This window comes from Bombyx mori, chromosome 8 (genome assembly GCF_030269925.1).
Source record: "Bombyx mori chromosome 8, ASM3026992v2".
NCBI lineage: Eukaryota > Metazoa > Arthropoda > Insecta > Lepidoptera > Bombycidae > Bombyx > Bombyx mori.
In genome coordinates, this window is record NC_085114.1 from 12803196 (window position 1) to 12825974 (window position 22779).

The following is a 22779-nucleotide window of genomic DNA, read 5'->3' on the forward strand; positions in this document are numbered from 1 at the left end:
TTCTATCACCAATAGTTTTCACAGGGCACGCGATGCAAAGAATATTTTAGGTAATTTATTTACACCTTGGGTTGCATTATTGGAGTTTTAGTAGGAATCCCTATTTAAAAAAAAAAAAGATTATAGCCTATGTCACTCCGGAATAGTGCAGCTTCCAAACAGTGAAAAAAATTTTCAAATCGGTTCAATAGTTTCGGAGCTTATTCAATACAAACAAACAAACAAACAAATATTTCCTCTTTATAATATTAGTATAGATGCACATTACTTAATACTACTGTCTGGCTGTCGAGAGAATGCTTTTGATCGAACTCTAAAGATTTAATGATAAAATTTGCCATTATCAGGGCAAATAAGCAATTATTTTTCGTCGTAAATTCGACGTCACCTCAAAGAGACATTGGCTTGATCTCAACCCGTCAGAAACACGTTCTATCAGCGGACGGACTATAGTACTAAAAAGTAATGTACGGTCTGTAAATTAATTATTTTATTTATGAATATTACTACATTTCAAATTCCTTTACAAAGTATGAGTAAAGTAAGAAATTGTCTTTAGATGATCATGAAAATGTCTAAAAAGGACAGCATTAATAGAGAATAAGAGAGAGAGGGAGACAAAGAGAGAAATCCTATTGCTGGACAGCCATAGGCACACAATATGCGTCCACGCAAATACATGACACCTCCAATTTTAGGAAAACAACCGAAATGTTTACTATCAACAGAACTTGTTACAGTATGTTACTATGTATATATGTTATAATTATTATGACGTCACTGATAAAATGTATCAATTACGTTTAGATAGTAAAACGAATGTGGTTTTATTGATGTCAGCATGTTTGCCGACCTAATTGTGATTGATTGCAAGCGGTTTTTGATTGTGTATGCTATACTAGCAACGTCAAATTTCAAGCAATGTCAAGGCCGCGTCTAAACTATCTACTACCTATGGAATGTTCTGGAAGGATAATTTACTGGTGGTAGGACCTCTTGTGAGCCCGCACAGGTAGGTACCACCGCCCTGCCTATTTCTGCCGTGAAGCAGTGATGCGTTTCGGTTTGAGGGGTGGGGCAGCCGTTGTGACTATGCTGAGACCTTGGAACTATATCTCAAGGTGTGTGGCGCGTTTACGTTGTAGATGTCTATGGGCTCCAGTAACCACTTAACACCAGGTGGGAGCTCGTCCACACATCTAAGCTATTAAAAAAAAAAAAAAAACAACAAAAGCGTTTCATGAAGACGAATCAGTTTTATTATAATATTCTGATTGTTAATTGAATTTTTGTAAGCACTGTGTTCGAATGGCGTAGAACACGGAGCCGAAATAAACTTCTAAGCTAAAAAAAAACACAATAAACAAGATTGAGTTAAGAATAGATTACTGACCCGTGAAAGATTGTAGCCGATCTTGAGTTTTAATTATAAGTTGTTTTTTTCTGCATGCGGTTTTTGTCGAAATTCATAATGATGGGTTTTAATATCTTTGAATGGTTGGATAGATAAGCTTAAGTGAGCAGTGGCAAAACACGGGCTAAAGCGTTTTATTTTTGCGTCGCAGACTAAAGTGGAAGTAGTCTTAAAGGTTGCCCGCTTCCGATACGGCAGGGTATTGTCAGAAGATTTAAATTTACTGAGTTCGTTTCGCTTTGAAAGATGAGGCAGCCGTTGTACTAAAGTACAGTATAAGTAAGGTGTGCTTACAAGAAAGTCAACCGTATAAGAAACAAAAAAAGGATCGATAATCGTGTCAAAATAACATCGATCAATAAAATCACTACTTCTAAATCTATAACATTATCTTATTGACCAAGGAGGCTGGAGCCAGGAAGTTCTCGAGAACATTAAAATTCATATTCTCATCAACAAATTTATTTAATGTTAAGGCATTGCCTACTCGCGATCTGAAGCAACTAGGTTCATCAGCCGTGAACACGCGCTATCGTTGTGACGTGACATAAAGTTGAAAATCGCACATAAAAAAATTACAGTCAAAAATAAAACCTAAATTTACATTCACATTTATATTGTTATTATGAGTTATTTAATAATAGATATTGCCCGCGGCTTTGCCCGCTTAATAGAAACTTTCTCGAGATGAAGTTTTATTCAAGTCCGTCAAATAATTACACTTGCTTTGATTTTGGCGTGAAAAAGGACAAAATAAATATTTTTGATGAGAATAAGATGGGTTTTTTTTTATTATAAAAGTTGCCTAAGTCCTGCCCTAAAACCTATCACTTAAAGAAAACATGTCAATCGGTGGCTTCGCTTTGACGTGAAAGAAAAACAAACAAACAAACAGTTTCACATTTGAGGCCGTCAGCGCAAAAGTGGCCTAACCCAGATTTTTTTATATTCAAGCTTATATGTAGTCATATTGAAATTTATTTAAAATATGATAAATTTTGATGCAAAACCGGCCTATCCATAGTTTCACCCATAAATAACAGATGCTTTGTAAACATTATTTTTGCGCCTATTGTTTTTTTGGCGACTCAAATTCAAATTAATGAAAATTCAAACCTAATTGCCTCTATGGTAAGCTTAGGCTACTTTAGCGCTGACGGCCTTATATATAATCTTATAAACAGGTAATGTGGAGACGTGTCATTTTATGGTGTTTTTAATCACGTAAATCTGCCCTATCTTATACACTACAATTCAATTTTGTTCTTATTGCATTTAGACAGTGCCATAATATAGAAAAGCGACTTCATAGAATTTATGAAGTCGTCGTGGCCTAAAGGATAAGACGTCCGGTGCATTCGTATCGAGCGATGCACCGGTGTTAGAATTCCGCTGGCGGGTACCAATTTTTCTAATGAAATACGTACTCAACAAATGTTCACGATTGACTTCCGCGGTGAAGGAATAACATCGTGCAATAAAAATCAAACCCGCAAAATTATAATTTGCGTAATTACTGGTGGTAGGACCTCTTGTGAGTCCGCACGGGTAGGTACCCCACCGCCCCGCCTATTTCTGCCGTGAAGCAGTAATGCGTTTCGGTTTGAAGGGTGGGGCAACCGTTGTGACTATACTGAGACCTTAGAACTATATCTCAAGGTGTGTGGCGCATTTACGTTGTAGATGTCTATGGGCTCCAGTAACCACTTAACACCAGATGGGCTGTGAGCTCGTCCACACATCTAAGCAATAAAAAAACTACGAGACGTTTTATAAGGTTTAGAATGAAACACACACTCATTAAGAGTAGAAATAGGCAGAGCGGTGATCGCATACGTGCGTGCCTGATTAACACATAAAATCCCTTTTACTACCATTTTGTTTATTGATATTTTATGTTTCACCATTAGCACTAAGAGTGACGAAGTGATTGACACTAACCGCAATGAATTCGCTACCAACTTAGTTACTGTTTAATGTCTTATAACTATTTCTGTTATGCTGAATGACAATGGAATGAATATGTTATAGGAAGTCTGAAAGTGGCACCTGTGACAAAGAAGCTGAGGAGGCACGTTTGGGATGGTATGGACATGTGATGAGACGAAATGAAAATGAGGTTGTTAAGAGAGTGTTAACTATGAATGTGGAAGGATTTAGAGGAAGAGGTAGACCTAAGAAGAAATGGAAAGACGATATGGGTAGGAGGGGAGTGAGCGAAGAAATGGTATATGATAGAAGAGTATGGAAGGAGAAAACATGTTGCGCCGACCCCAAGTGACTGGGAGAAGGGCAGGATAATGATGATATTTCTGTTATTATCCTATAGAACAGAGGCGGCTGGTGATGTTGTGGGTAATTGTTCTATTTATCTTTTTCTGCCGCGAAGGAATGCCCCAGTTTAAGGGGAAGGGTAGCCGTTTTTTTATTCAATGAATTTCAGTATTTGACAGGAGAATTAGTTGTGACGTCCATTGCCAGCATTTTTACTGGTGGTAGGACGTCTTGTGAGTCCGCACGGGAAGGTACCACCACCCTGTCTATTTCAGCCGTGAAGCAGTAATGCGTTTCAGTTTGAAGGGTGGGGCAGCCGTTGTAACTATACTGAGACCTTAGAACTCATATCTCAAGATGGGGGGCGGCATTTACGTTTATAGTTGTCTATGGGCTCCGGTAACCACTTAACACTAAGTGGTCTGTGAGCCCATCCACACATCTATGCAAAAAACTAAAAAACCAAATGACAAGACGAGAAATGATGCGACGTAAATCATCTGCTCATCTATATATATAAAATTCATACGTATGTCGCGATAAAATGTATATATCGAATTAATTTTGATTAAGATTTTTTATCTCATTCGAATTTATTAAGTTCATCTGTCGCACTTCGGTCAATAAAACGATAAAAATACAGCATCTGCTTAAGTGGTGTTGAATTTAGTAGGTAGAACCGTAATTGAAAAAAAAAGATCTGAATACAGTTTTGAAATAGAATACATGCGTCAACAATAATATTAGAATAATGTTTTTGATAGGATCTGCCGGATCCCCATAAATAAATATCGGAAGTTTTTCGACAGGAACATAGGAAGGTATGTTTTCATGTGTGGCCTAATGCTAGCCTATTTTCACAAAACCATCCGTTTTTTTTTTCATAGACTTGGTTTTGCAAACAAATATTCTTGGGAAATAAGAGTGTCATGGAATGGTAGGCAGCGGCTTGGCTCTGCCCCTGGAAAAGCTGAAGTCCATGGGCGACGACAACCACTCATCATCAGGTGGGCCGTATGCTAGTCTACCTACAAGGGCAATTAGAAAAAAACCCATTTTTTTTGTATTTTAGATTCGATTTTTTTATAGGTGCGAATTACTAGGATTTCTCATGGGACCGACCCGACAGGTGATATTACAAATAGATTTTTGTACAATCTGATGGGACTGTACATACATACCGGTAAACGTATGTAAGACGCTAATAATTCTTTTCTAGGGCAAGTCAATATGAGGAAAACGAAATAAATCAACGCAGACTACCGTTTTTCGAAAAACAAAGTTGAATTTTAACAATTGCATTTGTGGTTTTTACATTCATTCATATTGTGTTGTTTAAACAAACGCGCCTTGCTTAAGCTTAACAAAGCAAATTTATCCTTACCACTCTCAAGACAAAATTCTTTGTGGCTTGCCCTATTCGTATCCTCGTCTTGGAATCGGTGCAGTTCATTTTCCCGGGCACAAAATGGAATATGTCGGAAGCGTTCACTTTTAACATTTCGTACGCATAGTTGTCCCAAACGGGCGGCGCGAATCTCTCGTAAACTTTCACACATTGTTTGCTTTTATAATTGTAGCCATAGCCGAGGGGGCAACACTTTCTTATGCACGTCCCTTTCGAGCACACGCACCCCCGGTCCGATCCGGTTCTCTTGTCAGTATAATATTCGCTTTGGTCGTACCGCACCCCGTCGTGGTAGATCACACCACCCGATAAATGGGTGCCCGCTGTGATATCCACGCTGTTCTCGTCGTCACAAATTTCCAGTCTATGCGATTTCCAACACAAACCCGTCGCGACAAACACGAATAACATAAAAACAACGGACATATTGAACGAAATTAAGCCGCCGCCGCAACTATGAATTACTTTTATTATAACCGTTATTTAAGCTGTCATCGTTTCAATGGGGAGCACCGGTGCTCACCGCGGTCACTATACGACTAGACACGATGAGGATCGTTGAGTTGTTTCAACCAGAGATGATTACTCAATGAGGGAATTCCGCGGCACGCACACGTATTATGGTATAGTATTAAAAAGTGTTAATTCAATCAGCGTAGTGACTGAAGGACGAATTTTAAATTGGTAGGTATACTTTTAACATTATTGTGATACTCTGAAAATACTAGCGTGCCGTTCGTATACTTTTTTTTGCTTTAGACTTAATTTTTCGCGCACGATTTGTTTGAATTAGGATTGCTAAACCGGTTTTGATCACTATTTTACACGTGCACAACTTAACAAAACATCACGACGAATATGCACAGCTCTATGGCACTATTTTTTTTGTCACGGCTTTAATAAAATTCATTGTGACACAGCAGGATGTTCTAGAAGTTATCAATAAACTGGAAATCATTTAAATATCAGGTAAACAAAGAATGATTAACTTATTATAGTTCCGTATAGTTTATTTGTTCGTATTGCATAAGATACGTCTGTTATATGAACACGCGTAACTCATTAATACACTATAAGTTTTTTTTTTTTTATTATCGGAGGCAGAAATTTAAAAATTCACGAAATATTTGCACGACACATTCTCGTTTTTTTGAAACGAGTGACCACGACGCGATCTTGTCAGGCACTGGACCGGTTCCAAGTTTTTGGATCCAGTTAAATGAAGTTACAATAATTTCCGTACGTAGCGAAAGAAAGGTCTAAGATGACGTTTGTGAAGCGACATTACGTACAAATTTTAATGTAGGTAGGTACCTAGATGTTTTTGTAAACAAAAAAAATCTGGTCTTTACTTGACGCGTGACGCGGGACGTTATTAGTGAGAGGAAGCTATTATCAATTTAATAATGCCTTGACTTTAAACGTATAGTTATGAAAATTACTCGTGAACGATCTTAAAGATCAGGTAACAGGTCCGTGGAAAATACGACGTGAATGCCCGCTCAGCTTGAGAGTGAGAAGGCTCCTTAGCTGCTAAGGCTATGGCACTTCCCCATCTTCCGCAGAGCTCACCACTCAAATAATCCAGAACCGGGAAGAGGAAGGAGGGGAGAGGGAGGGAGGAGGGAGGGAAAGCGTTCAACACTGTAAACCAACGACGCAGTATAGATAACCAGAGGAGCAGCCGACGAATTGCTTCAACAATCCATAAACTCGCGGTCGCTAGGCTAGCATGCCCCTAACTTTTTTTTTTATTGCCTAGATGTGTGGACGAGCTCACAGCCCACCTGGTGTTGAGTGGTTACTGGAACCCATAGACATCTACGACCTAAATGCGCCACACACCCTGAGATATAAGTTCTAAGGTCTCAAGTATAGTTATAACAGTAATTACGCAAATTATAATTTGGCGGGTTTGATTTTTATTACACGATGTTATTCCTTCAGCGTGGAATCAATCGTGGACTTTTAATTTTGTTGAGTACGTATTTCATTGGAAAAATTGGTACCTGCCCGCGGGATTCGAACACCGGTGCATCGCTATATATTAATGCACCGGACGTCTTATCCTTTAGGCCACGACGACTTCATAAAGACTTGAAGCCTAGCCTGGTTCCAGACCGACACGTAGGTCAGAACGCACAATGCTGCTCACCTCTATCTCAAAGGTTGCATCGCCACTAATATTCGGCGGTAAGCGCCTCTGTTTCCAAATTCACAGGCGGGGTACAGGTCAGAACCCACACTGCCTTGAAAAAACGATGTGTTATTTCTCATATTGCCCTGACCGCTACAGTTCCGATATTGCAGACGACGTAGCAACGCGATTTTATCGCGGGTCAAGGCTTGGCACCACAAGGGACCCCGTACAGGGTCATGCGTAGGGACCTAGGGACGTCACATCACGTAGAAGTGGCACCATAGCGCAAAATAACATCTATCCTGCCCCCTAAAATAGTAATGCATAAATAGGCAGGCTCTGTGAATAATGCGAGTACCGGTAATTGTATAAAATTACAAAATATGCGTTTTTATAATAACTTTTTAAACACGATTTAATTCGTTGGTCCCATTATCGGACCACAAAGGGCCTAAAGATTCTAATTCTGATTTAATTATCTGTCAAATCTAGCAAATTGTTTTTATATAAAATGACAATGTGCGAATGCGATTTCAACAAAACATCGTAGTAATAATATTGCTTAAGTTCATATTCATTCGAATACAAATGTATTTTTATTTTATTATTATAGACAATGCATTACTATGATTAGACAGCTGTCGTTTCAGCATTAATTAATACTTCCATTGAATCATCATAAATACAAAAAGATCAAATTTCAAGGTAAACAAACAACAGGATTTGTTGACCTGACAATGACAAAATGTGTAATAAAGAATAAACTCTCCAAAATTTTGCGTCTAGACACCTACGAATCCTTAGCTCTTGTAGTTGTCAAAGGGGATTGTGATGGAAGCGTGAAAAAGGGATAGCTGCTTTTGTAGTCGTCCCCCGAAACTGTGGATTGAAATAAATGAGGTTTATTTATTTTTAACTTCACACTTGTACAACATTCAACATGTTGATTTCAACACTTGTACACATCAAGATGCACATGGCCCAATTACCTCGATTACATCTAGATTATTCGGTGTTTGTGATGTGTTTATTCGAACATGACTTTTAACAAATGTTTTTATGAGTTTTTAATAATTTTTCAAATGGTATTAAACCTTTAAGCAATGGTTTTGTTTAGCAACATAATTATTATTAGTCAATCGGCAAACGTTCCAACGACGCGACGTTCAGAAAACATTCCACTAACAGTATAATAGTATCTGATTTACATATTCATTAATTCATCAGTATTAGTGAATTATTTATTAGCGTTTATACGGTTGTAGGAATTACGCAAAAAAAAACAACATTTCCTATCTATAAATAATCATAGCACACCACAACGGAAAAACCAACGTTTTAAAACAGTGATTCTCAACCTTTTTTTTTTGCGGCACATATATAACGATTTCAAAATTTGGCGGCACACAAAAAAAAAAGATAAAAATTATTTACTTACTACAACACACTGCATGAATAGTCAAAATATTTTAATATACGAAATAAACTAAAATATACTATAATTTTTTTTTTGTGGATTTCATTATATATTAATGTTTAAAATATTTTTCTTTTAAAATGATATAATTTAATAATATGTATTAACATTATTATATATTCGCAAAATTTGGCGGCACACTTTTGAAATTTGGCGGCACACAAAAGTGCCGCGGAACAGAGGTTGAGAATCACCGTTTTAAAATATAAGCGATCTAATAATAAACAACGTTTTTTCGTTTTTTTATTCTCTGTTATTTAAAAGATGATCTTTTTTTTCTACCTCTGCTGACAGCCTTGAGAGGCTATTTCAGCTTCGCCCTAACGTGTAGAACCTACCACCGGATCGGAAACACGACCCACTGAGAAGATCCGACGAGAAACTTCGTGGGCTGTGTCTATGGGTTAATTTACTTGTCGAGCCTTAAAAAACTCGCACTAAGCACACAGATAAATAAAGGAACTCGCGTCAGCCCTGGTAGTTGAGCGGCTTATTGGAGCCCGTTAACAGCGTCAATGCACCACCAAGAAACATGAGGTTGAAGAGGAATCGGAAGCAGAATGATAGCGGTACCTACCCATGCGGTTTTAGATTAAACCTATAAAAAATACTGTAAAATGTAGATCCAAAATGAAAACAAGTATTTGGCTAAAATTAAAAATTACGGTTTCGTGTCGCGACTGATCGTCGTCCGTGACCGCGAAAACTGTAAAGTTTTCGAAACCTCTTAAAAACCGTAAAAGTGGTTTCAATTATGTCTACAACTCTCTAAAATACCTTTTTTTTCCCCCTACCTAAGCTGAGAGCCTTGAGAGGCTATTTCAGCGTAACCCTAACGTTTGTAGGTGAGCTCACGGGGCTCAAACCTGACGACGATGCTAACACGAACCCTAGCAAGAACCGTGCTTCGCAGAATCTACCACCGGATCGGAAACGCGACCCACTGAGAAGATCCGGCGAGAAACTCAGTGGGCTGTGTCTGGGAGTTAATTTACTCGTCGAGCCCTTCGTCGCAAGCGACGGGTTCGACGAGAACGGTGACCGGTGCTTGAAGTACCTAGAAGCACCGTTAGTGGATCGGGAGGATCCGAAATGACGTGTTTTGGGCGACGTCGACTGCTTTCCATTCTGTCCGCAGGATCGGGAATGTAGTTACCGGCGGCCACGATGAGAGGGTTCTCGTGTCGTGCCGCTTTATCGAAGTGGCTAAAATACCAAAGAAAACACTACATATAGTATTCAGATGTCTAAGTCAATGATTCTCAAACTTTTTTGTCACGATATATTTAACGTTTCCAAAATTGTGACGGAGAAAAGTTTAAATTTCGATTATTCACGTACCCGTAATGCACTATGCAAAATAGTTTATGATAATAATTTTGGCGCACTTTGAATTTGACAGCACACAATAGTGCCGCGGTACAGTGATGAGTGATTGGGAATCGTTCAGCCTAAATAGTTCTTTGTATTAGTTATTGAATTTTTAAATATACTGACTGACGGGATCAATGTTTTTTTTTATTGCCCTTGTAGACAGACGAGCATACGGTCCGCCTGATGGTGAGTGGTTACCATCGCCCATGGACTTCAGCAATGCCAGGGGCAGAGCCAAGCTGCTGCCTACCGTTAAGTACTCTCCGCAAGCCTCGTTTGAAGAAGGACAAGTCATAGCGCTCGGGAAACACCGTGGAGGGGAGCTCATTCCAAAGTCGGATGGTACGTGGCAAAAAAGATCTCTGGAATCGCACTGTGGATGAACGCAGTGGCTCCAGTATGGATAAACCTTACTCCGGTGGCGGGCGGTGCGATAGTAAAAACGAGATGATGGAATCATCTCAAATAATTCCGCAGAGAATGTCATCGAATATCGTTTAAAATCGAAGTTGCACCACGTTTTTATTTTATTGCTTAGATGGTAAGATGGTGGATGGTTAGGTGTTAAGTGGTTACTGGAGCCCATAGACATCCATAACGTAAATGCGCCACCCAGCTTGAGATATAAGTTCTAAGGTCTCAAGTATAGTTACAACGGCTGCCCCACTCATCTAACCGAAGCGCATTACTGCTTCACGGCAGAAATAGGCAGGGCGGTGGTACCCACCCGCGCGAACTCACAAGAGGTCCTACCACCAGTGATATTATTAATTAAAATATAAATTACCACCACCAGTAAAAAAGTTTTTAATTTAACGTCTCAACGACACCTTTCCTTGTAATTATTTCATTTCGAAATATTTAATTCGAGGCCGCATTGCTTTTGCGTGTTACAGCCAATGATTCATAACAGATCGGTCTACGTGAACCTTCGCAATTCATGTTTCCCTAGTAATATTCTGTACTGGTATTGGACAGATTTTCACGACGCCATCGAGTAATGATCTTTTAGTTTTTAAAATACCTGTGGTTTTAATACACACGTCAAGGGTCCATTCAGTTATTTAATATTTATTTAAATAACGTTCATATGTGGACGTGAGTGGGCTGAAGTAAAATATTGGTTGTGTATTATTTTTTTAATACCTTGTTTTCCCCTCTTATACATCGAGATTTTTTTCTGTCCCATCATCAAAGGTCTCTATCGTCTGTCTTCGTTTTCGGAAGCGGTCTCCTAGCACCCTAGGCAGCGGCTTGGGTATTCCTCTGGCATTGCTGACGTCTATGAGTGATGGTAACCACTTACCATCTGGCGGACTATATGATCGTCTACAAAGGTAATAAAAAAATGAATCTTTTCTCTCCAACGCTAATCATAAAAACCATCGTTGAAATTTTAACACAAAAGCTTTTACGGGAATATTGTATTATTATGAGGTCCCAAAATGAATACTTACAATAAAACACTCCTAAGAGAAATAAAGCATCATATGCCCATTCAATACTGCGTAGCTATTAAAAAGTAATAAGTTTTTACGACGCTGGACTTCTTGGTGGGAACGCGAGAAGTGAAGTTCAGTGAACTGTTTTATTTTGCTAATGTAATGTTTCTTCAGGTTAGAGCTTGTAATAATAACGGTGGTTTATTAACTGTTTAGCATCTGCGAAAGTGCACAAATATGGGAAAATTAAACAAAGCCGCTGGACGTAACTTCTAAGGTTCTTCTAAAAAAGCCCACTGAGAAAGTCTCAGTAACCACCATTTTACTGTGAGACTAGATTTCATCCTATTTCATCTCGTTTCGCTTAATTTCATTTATCATATTGTAATAGGAATTTAAGAAGAAGATATAAGACCTAGCTTAAAGGTATCGTTACCAGGTAATAAAAAAAAAATGCTACTTTTAGAATACATTGTCATGTTACGAAGAAAATAATTCTTAATACAATTTTAAACCTCACTAAAGGTTACATTGATTATCTTTCGATACTTATTAAGTGTCTTTCTCTTTCACACCGGACATAGGTACTTTATTATGTGTCTTTCTCTTTCACACCGGACATAGGTACTTTATTATGTGTCTTTCTCTTTCACACCGGACATACTCATAGCTCGAACGTCAAATTTTAATGTCTTTAACAAAACAACTGACTGTCGGAAATAGCTACAGATATTTGTTCAAAGAATATGTGTTCGCTTAAAGAAAAACGGATGAAATTTATTTGTATTTAGATTTTTTTGTCCTCTACTTAGATAACACGAAAATCTTAGCGATCATTTGTTTATATTGCGACATTGACAAAATCAATGCCCAAGGCGTTGAGGACATTAATAAAATAAAAAAGTCTGTCTGCTACTTGATCACCTTGTAAATGATTCGCGACCTTCCCTACTGTATCACGCTTTTCAGGATCAATTCCCAGTTGTAGTTGGCGTCCTTGTTGAAGATTTGTGTGTGTTTCTGTGCTGCCTTAATAAGTCATTGAGCTTGAGGTTCTTGAGGTCGTTGAGAGTGGTACATTGGTTTTGTTGTTAAGTCGTAGCGATGTGCCCCACAAATACTAAGCAAGGTTTGTATTTTTACTCGATAATCCATCACGCTTACAGCAAAACAGAAATTTCGATGAATCTCGCGTGAGATTAGGGGAGGGGGAGGGAGTTAATGAATCTCATCAAGGGGAGGTCGAAAAACTCTCAAAAATACCGTAATTAATGAACGCCCCCTAACCGTTGCCATCATAAGTTCGAAGCCTCAGCTTTTTTTTCCTACCTAAGCTGAGAGCATTGAGAGGCTATATTAGCGTAGCCTTAACTAGTAGGTGAGCTCACGGGGCTCAAACCTGTCGACGTTGCTAACACGAACCCTAGCAAGAGCCGTGCTTCGCAGAATCTACCACCGGATCGGCATCGCGACCCACTAAGAAGATCCGGCGAGAAACTCAGTGGGCTGTGTCTGAGGGCGCCTCAGCCTGTCTTAGAGCGCAAACAGATTTCTTATTAACCACAATCATCCTTCGCTTTGAGGGAACAATGATTGTATTTAGGTCACAGAATAAATGTGTGCGCAGTAAAACAATGAATGGTCATTCGAATTGTGCGAATCGACCACAAACAAGGTATCGTTCATGATTTACAACTAATTAAACAACGGCAGGCTTCTTTTGAGAATTGTCTTCAAGGTGATTTTTGTGATATCTTAAATGTAATCTAGTTTTAAACAATATTAATAAAAATAATAACAATATAACTCTTTATTTGACACCACATGTACAGAGTAAGCATTTAAAACAAATAATAGACGGTGACATAAATTGGCCTTATCCGCTGAAAGCGATCTCTTCCAAGCAACCTTGCAGGGAGAGGAATAAGCAAACTAGCATGGACTGTGATATATTTTAATAAACTTAAATAAAAATATATCCATACTTATATACACATGTGAAAAATAAATACAATATAAGATAGACTTACATACGATTAAATCCTAAAAAATATGCAAGTAAATACAAAATAAGTAGCAACTTACACAGCTAAGTATATCGTAGGAGCCATATTATTGTGCAAAGTAGTGCGATTTTAATCTGAACTTGAAAATTTCCGGCGAGGACGATTGTTTGATGCTTAAGGGTAGTAGTGCATTTCATAAACGGGCTGCTTCAACCGCAAAGGAATGGTCATAAAATAACGTCCCTTGAGCCGGAAACTTCAGCATTAATATTATATCTAGTTATTACTGATTGTGCGACCACTCGGCCCATTTTTACCATGAAGCAGTAATGCGTACCGGTTTGATGGGTGGGACAGCCGTTGTACTATAGAACTCAGCCTTAGAACTCAGGTCTGCCCATAACCACTTAGCACCAGGTGCAAATGCTTAAGCAAATAAAAACTAGTAATGTATTGTGAGCGTATATGGATTAGTAAGTAGGACATGATGCCTTGCCAGTCCTTGCCGCAACAAAATAATGCATCTCGAAGGGTATCTCAGGGTGGGGGCAGGATCAACGATACTGTCTATTAGTTCTGGTAACCCTTTGACAAGTGGTGGACATTTTAATACAGGTTAAAAACTTTTTTAATTTTGTGCAAGATTATATTTATTTCGCGAATTATCAAAAACAGTAGTGTGTGTATCTGAACGTGTTACTGTGAGTATAAATCACTTAGTTTGGATATATGTAATAGTTTATTATTTTTCTTTCTATAAGTATTAAGAAAAAACGTATTTGGTTGTAATACATTATTATTACAACGCTAAAGCAAATTTAAAATGTTTTCTCCTACAAGTTTACACTTAGCAAAGTATATTTAATTTTTTGCTATTTATTTACAACAGGCGTTTAGATAAACCATTTATGTTTTTAAGCATTTCTTTTGATATAATATGATATTATATGCCTTCTTGCATTATAGAATATAATATGCTAATTATCAAATAACATTTATTTTTAAGATGATATTTTGACTATTAATTAGTGTTTTATTACAGCTTAATTTAAAGCTTTAAGTTCAAGGTAAATAGCTGTTACAAGTACTGTATTAATATCTTTTTTTATTAATACTAAGCGTATTTCGGGATCGAGCAACTTGATTGATCTTTAAAATATTGGTACACGGTTCAATAGGTTCTGATACGAAGGAACCAATTTTTGAATAGGCAGACAAGTGTGAAAGAAAAAACGAACATAAAAGGTTTAATGGTGTATTTATTTCTTCAGTTAATTATTCGTTGTGACATTATTGTTGTGTGGCAAATAGTTATAACTAGAGGTCCCGCAGTAGTCGAAATTCGACTATAATTAATTGGAATTTGTACATTATTATGATTGTATTTTATACTTCTATAATCACAAATTTCGCCAAGACTACACTACGAAAAATATTAACAAAGACAAACAATATTTAATCTATTCTCAATTTTGACAACAGACGTCAAGAACAAAAGTTTGACAATAAATAGTATGCATGCGTGTGTGCGTCAAATACATGGTATGTAGTGTGTGTAATGTTTTCTTTATTGATTTAATGTATCTTTTATGCATTATTTAAAAAAAATATTAACATTGTGCACTTCTTCTCTCTATAAGTGTGGAAAATTTCATACTCCTCCGTCCGCGCAATTTTCGTAAAAAGGGATACAAAGTTTTTGCTTCACGTATTAATATATAGATAACATTTACGATAATTGAAAGCCACCTTCCTGTTATTTCTAATTGTTTCAATCCGGACAGGATTATCTATTCACCTATATAGTACAATCTCATGAGAGATTTGAAACTGATTTTTTATTTATTCCACCGATTAGAACCACCACGCCGCGTCAGAATTTATTTTTCCTAGACGTTTTCCTTGAATGTGACGCGGTAGAGTGAAGATGTCTAGAATCTAACAGAGATACGATAGATATACATTTATATTTTTTTTAATTCACGGGTAGCGTCCCAAAACATCAAAGCGATTACTGTCTTCTTTGGTATCACTGAATTTAATTGTAAGCATAAAAATTACCGAAAATATATAAATGACATCGATTGATGTTCTAAGGACTAATACGAAAAGGAACTTTATTGCTATAGTTCCAAGATCTGTTTCACTTAAATATTAGTTTTCATGTACTGACAACAAATTAAAAAGTAAGTTATGTGAAAAACGATATAAAGGCGCTTGGAATGGAATGGAATGGAATGGAACGAGAAACATTTTTAGAAATGAGGTGAGGGACGAGCCGCCTCTAAGAGAATCCGCAGACAATTTGAATTCATTCACTATTTTTAAACAGAAACGGTGCGTTGATTATAACGTCTTACAGAGCTTGGCGGGAAACTTCTTACGATGTTCCCGTGATTATTGTAACGGAGTTATTCAAAGAGTCGCCACGCATTTTTTTTTTTATTGCTTGGGTAGGTGGGCGAGCTTACAGCCCACCTGGTGTTAGGTGGTTACTGGAGCCCATAGACATCTACAACGTAAATGTGCCACCCACCTTGAGCTATAAGTTCTAAGGTCTCAAGTATAGTAACAACGGCTGCCTCTCCCTTCAAACCGAAACACATTACTGCTTCACGGCAGAAATAGGCAGGGTGGTGGTACCCATCCGCGTGGACTCACAAGAGGTCCTACCACCAGTAGTTACGTAAATAATACAGCAATACAGCTGGTCAACAATGAGTATTTCGAAGCTATCTGCGAAATACAGCAAGCGCTAGTCTGTCCATCAAAGTCCTTTTAAGATATTAATAACAATGCCAATTATATATACTGATATTATGGCATGTCAATCTTCAGCACTCATAAAAGATTTCACGTTAAGTGCTCCCGGAGACTTGGTAATGGAATAGGTATACGGTTCGCGAGGCGCGTCAAATATTACCGAACTATTAAATGAGTTTTAGTGATATGGCCGTCTGTTGTTATTAATATTATGATTGAAGTTGTAACGGCTCGGTATACCAACACGACGCGGTGCCTCATTTTCGTGAGAGCAGAACAGAGGCGCTATCAGATCGTCCCATAGACACAAACAACTGAATTTTTCGCTGGATCTTCTCAGTGGATCGCGATTTTTATGTTATGCGATGATTAGTGTTAGCAATTTATCTCAAATTGAGTCCATAAGTCCATCTATCCGTTCGCGGCAAGCTGAAATAGTCCCTTAAGCTACCATCGAATAGGTAGGTAGGAAAAAAATCAGAACGCAATTTTTTTTCCTACCTTTGCTGATAGCCTTGTGGGGCTATTTCAGCTTTACACTAGCGTACAAGTAAGCTCACGGGGCTCAAACCAGAAGTGTTGCTAACACTGGCCCTAAAAAGTAGTTACCGGCAGCCATGATGAGAGGGCTCTCGTGTCGTGCCGCTTTGTCGAAATGGGGAAATGATCAAGAGTCGTCCCAATACTAAAGTTGATTTCGATTGATTGATAGTATTAGTTTTCTTCTTCTCAGTCGTTCACTCCTGGCGGAGTGATCGTGGTTACGTAAGTCTTAATGTTTGGTTGCGGCTTTTGAGAGACTTCTCCATCTTTCTCTATTTGTGGCGGTACGTGTACACTCAGTAAGGGAACACTTCGTAGATAACTTAACCAAGTCTGTCCACCTTGTGGATGATCGGCCGCGAGAGCGTTGACCGTCTACTCTTCCTTGAAGCACTAAACGTTCCAATGAGCTTTCATTACGAATGATATGTCCAAACATATTAAATAAAGCCTTTGTTTGATTTGGAGCTCTTTGAGGATGGATACATTAGTGTTAGTTTAGTAAATATTAAAAAAAACACATTTGCAGATCAAATTTGCTTATCAAATACAAATAACACAATACCGGTTGTCGTGAGTGAATAAAAAATGCACAGATAATGTACGTATAATTAAAAATAGAGTAGGCGTTTTGTTTCACGCTACGTAAATCTTAAAGAAGTACATTACCATATTTCAATCTAACAAAATTGCATTAGCTGGTCGTGTATTCATTAAACAGAATGGTGGACATTACTTACATTAATGTTACTATTGATAACATAGTACTTATATTGATAAGGTTAGACATGAGTGGCTAGATTTGGTACACATGTTTTATTTGTTTTATGTGACACTAACATTGAAATTTATTTTGGGTTTGCACGTGTCCTAGAAATAGCTGAAACTACTTTTACGATTTAATGTCACGTTTTTATTGTTATTACATTTTTTTCGGCGGTGTCAAATATTTTAAAGTTTTTACGGACACGGACGACGCGATATTGTGCGAGTATTGATTGACGAGCTTATGCTGAGCTATTGACCGTATTGATTCATAAAAAAATATAGGTATAAACAATTACAACACACTTAGTTATTTACAACACGAAGCTAAATAATTCATTGTAGAGAGTACCACAATGAAATGTCTTTATTGTATATTTTTTACGTCGTTTTTTTTTATTGTAGTCTCAATCTTGTGAGTAAAATTAAAATAATATTGAGTTGTGATTAATCTTTATGGAAATTGTTCACATTATCTTTTATTTTACCCCACCTGTGTTATAAGTATCATATTATTTTTATCAATTCTGCGTTCCGATCATTTATATAACATGAATATAGAGTAACATAGCCAATACCATATTGTCAAATATATATAATATATATAAATATATATAATACCATATTGACATAGATGTGGGACATGGGATATGTGATCCCATAGACACAACCCACTGAGTTTCTCACCGTATCTTTTCAGTTGCATTTCTGATTCCAAAGCACTTGTCGTGCTAGGGCCAGTGTTAGCAAATCCTATCATTTTGAGCCCGTGAGCTCACCTACCCGTCCGCGTGTAGCTGGAATAGCCCCATAGGCTGTAAGGGAAAAGAAAAGCTTGACTGATTGTTGTTCCTAGAAAATTAGTCCGTGATTTAAACTTATACAAATGTATCTCTAATTTCCAGGTTAAAAAATCATAGATTTTCCAAAGATGACGTCGTCTGAATAAGTGTTCCCGAATAATTATTTATTTACTTAGATTTCCTTTTTTTCCCTACCTATGCTGATAGCCTTCAGAGGCTATTTCAACCTAACGTGTGTAGGTGAGCTCACGGGGCTCAAACCGGAGTGATGCTAACATTAGCCCTAGCAAGAGCAGTGCTTCGCAGAACCTACCACCGGATCGGAAACGCGACCCGCTGAGAAGATCCGGCGAGAAACTCAGTGGGCTGTAGATTTCCTCTTGATTTGAGTCCTTCTCGTTCCAACAGAATCCGATCTGTGATGTCAACCGTCGTTGCTACCGTGGATGTTTCGTAGTGCATTAGGCTGAGTGTCCGAAAGTGTCCCGATAAGCGACGGTGATTGATACAGGCGATAAATCGTAACAGCTCATTACGATAATGTATTGGATGACGTTAAAAAAATCTAGGTCGAAACACACAACTAAAGGGACAATTTCAATTACGTATTCGCTTTATATAATACATAATACGTATTTGTGTGATTTTTTTTATACGTTTTATACGTTTAATGATATTTTTAGTCTTAAAATCACTTAAATCATAAAGTACTTTTTGTAATCATACATTTGTATGTAATAATGAATGAATGAATGAATGCATTAATGAATGAATGATTTATTTGATTTCAGACAACAACAAGTCCATATGTGTACATAGATTGTATCATTGAAACATACTTAAAATTAACAACACCAATCAAATAAAAAATCATACATTTGTAATAATATTTGTATATATTATTATATGTATGTAATAATGAATGAATGAATGAATGAATGATTTATTTTATTTCAGGCAACAAGTCCATATGTGTACATAGATAGTATCATTGAAACATACTTAAAATTAACAAAACCAATCAAATAAAAAAAGATACATTTATTAAAAATAATTATCAGTTGAATACATTTCAAATATTGCATTCAAAATTTTAAATAAAGTTTGAAAGTTTCTTGTTTGTTTTGGACGGGATACTGAATATCAGATGACAGACGTGCCGACTAATCCCATGGAATATGTTACTAATTAAACGACTCCCCTACGCTCACCCGGATGTCCGATTCTCACCCGGATTAGTAGCGAGAGTGATAGAAGAGGCGACCGTCAACAATGAATTCAAACGACCTCCGTATTCCTAGAACGCCTGATGATGGATCAGTAGACGAGATCATCGCTCTCCTAATGGTGTATAGTTAGTGGATATCGCAACAAAAAAGATGTGTGGTGTCGTGGGACACCGGATAGGAACGAAGTTTTTTAGTATAAAAATATTAATTTTAAGTTCTATTCGAGGTATGAAGAAAATTATTAATCGGGTATACATTTTTATCAAGATTTTTTTATTGATAAAAAAAAACTACCTTACAAAGTTATCAACTTTATTTTATTCACAATGATTTATAAAAAAAAAAAAAAAATATTAATATAACAAAGAAACAGCTATTTATATGAATAATAATAATAACCGTCATCACGTAGACTATACATTAGACACTGTATAGCCATCATACTAAAACTATACATAAATAATAAAAATCTTACGTTACGGACGTTTTTTCCCGGTTCGCTTTCTTGAGACACGAAACTCATCAAAGACTCCATTTTTTATTTTTGATCCACCAATCAAGCCACTACAATCACCACATACAATCAGGGACATCATTTGTTTATCCATTTTAACCAAATTGTAAACATCCATTGTGCTTCTTACGTAGGTATTTGGGAAGGAAAATCATACGAATAATTCGATATTGGGTCGATGAACTATGAATTTGAACTGTACAAGAATTATCCAGGAGTCTATAAATAATGGAACTATTTTTTGGACTGCATCATCGAGCGACCGGAGAAAACATTTTGTGTTTTGTTTTCTTTTAAGTTCAATTAAATTTGCCGCGGTGGTTCTCATTGCTTCGGTCTCATCGCGACCGTTAGTACAGGAGTGAATGAACTATCTGTTAAGCTTAAATAACTGCAAGTGTATTTTTTTTTAAATAGCCAAGTGTATTTTTTTTACAATCATCATATATTAAACAGCGTTCGATAGATCTTAGTCGTTCTATAGACTAGTATTTGTGTTTGCATACTAACTTAGTACCAATATTTAAAAAAGGCCATTAAGTCATTGAACAATCTGCTTCCGTATCAAGGCAGTATACTGGTTACTGTTGGTAAGGTTTCTCTGGAATTCGCACGGGCAGGTACCACCATTCTGCCTGTTACTGCCACAGAGCAGTAATGCATTCCAGTTTGAAGAGCGTGGCAGCCTTTGTATATACTATAAAACTGAGATTTAGAGCTCTTATCTCAAGGTTGGCCGTGAGATCGTTGATTGCACATTACACACTTTCATAAAATCTTTTTGTTACTAATGTGTTTGATTGACTTATGCATATTGCTTTGTTCGACATATTTATGTCTATTTGGGAATATACGACGAAAGGAAGATCTTCCACCGAGCGGGTGATATTTGCTCGGTAGACCGACGGTCCGAATGTTGTTGTTCGGAACTTGTATATATGCGCTTTATCTTGAAAATGTCGTAAGCGAGATTCAGGCATCTGTCAATTATCTTGCGTTGTATGACCCGGCTACCCGCCACATCTATATTAAAATTAGACGTGCGCCGTGGTTTTACTTGTAATTTAGAACACGTTGCATTTTCCCGGGATCAAGGGCAATCAACGCTTGCTTTTGTTATTCTCTAGTCCATAAGCTACTTAGTTCAAGAACAGTGAACATCAAAGAACAGTGCTATGTTTGCTATAGTAATTATAGCCTGGATTGCTGGGGTTATGACTTTTACCACGATTAAGAATGGTTTTCTTATTTTTTTGATGACTATCTAAAATATATATTTACACGAAAAATAATCCACATCCGTTAAAACTATGTTTTGCATGATTGAGTTAAAAAAAACATTCCAACAAACAACGCAAAATTTTAACAAAAAAAACAAACTAGCTCCAACAAAAATAAAATTAGAATATCATTAATGATGAGTCAAGGACAATTAAATATGTATAATTAACTATAAATCAAGAACTACTAATATCCTTTTAATGCGACCGCACGAGAAGCCGCGGTTTTTTAAATGACAAAAGAATCCTTATAATCCTGTCACATAAAAAAAAACACAGTCGAATATCAAACTTCCTTTATTGAAGTCAATGGAATTTTTACATTGCTGATTTTAGTGTATTTGAAACACAAGTAAAATTTGTTTCTATCATTAATTTTAGCATCGAGTAGATAAGCCGGCGATTGATGTGACGACAAACTGTTTAACTCTTTCTTTACTAGACCGACAGCAACACAGTATGATCAATCAATATTTGTGAGAATGTAATGGAGTCTTCGAGTGACTTTTTTTAATACGCTTTTATTAGTTTCGGACGTATGTAACGGAATCTTTGAACATGATTTTAACTCCCTTAAAAACGTCGGATTAACTCGAAATTTGGCATACTTTTTAAGGACCGATGACAATTCAATATTTAAATAAAAAATTGAAATTCAATTATTATTAATATTTTCATAATATCCTGAAAAGCACCTCACGCTTTTTTTACAATATAATATTTTTTTCTTACACTGTTTTTAATTCAAATTTATTAAAATTTATTTTCTATTTTTTATTTAGATAAAAGCGTATTTTTTTTAGTTTTTTTAAACTTTTTTTTTATTGCCCTTGTAGGCAGACGATCGTACGACCCAACTGATGGGCAGTGGTTACCGTCGCCCATGGCCTTCAGCAATGCCAGGGGCAGAGCCAAGCCGCTGCCTACCGTAAACTCTATAAGTAAACTCATTGTGTTTGTATTCGTTTCATTGTTCACAGCAGTCCTGTCGATTCATGAAGTCTCAAGGACTTGATAATATAACTAAAGTGATGTGTCACTAAGTATCAAAATGATTTCTCACTTGATCAATAAAAGGTTGCTATTTTTGCAAAATTTTGGAAGATACAAAATCCCCTACGCCTACAAAGGTGAAACTATGATATTCTCTACATGCTATGCAGTATGTACCATGGAATAGTATTCTAAGAAATCTTCGGAGATGATGCGGTCATCCCTTTTGTACCATCACACCACCACCACCACCAAAGAATAGTTCAACTGTATTACCACAGTTCTTCTCGAGCGCTATGACATTTCTATCTTCAAGGGGAATGTTAGGCAAAAGTTTACCTCTATACTCAGGAG

The 22779-nt window shown here is 37.0% G+C and overlaps 1 protein-coding gene across 9 annotated transcripts in view; it reads right to left on the reverse strand.

Annotated features, from left to right (window-relative positions):
• The window catches only part of LOC101746106 (G-protein coupled receptor Mth2), a 94431-nt gene that overhangs the window by 38176 nt on the left and 33476 nt on the right, over positions 1–22779 (reverse strand). For 3 of the 9 annotated variants that reach the window (XM_038012262.2, XM_062669822.1, XM_038012261.2), the window contains exon 1: positions 5073–6304. The exons of the other annotated variants lie outside the window; for them this stretch is intronic. In XM_038012262.2, the coding sequence (XP_037868190.1) occupies positions 5073–5522 (450 nt within the window). In that variant the 5' untranslated portion in view covers positions 5523–6304. Of the gene's footprint in view, positions 1–5072; positions 6305–22779 lie in introns of those variants that run through there. 9 annotated transcript variants of the gene reach the window in all.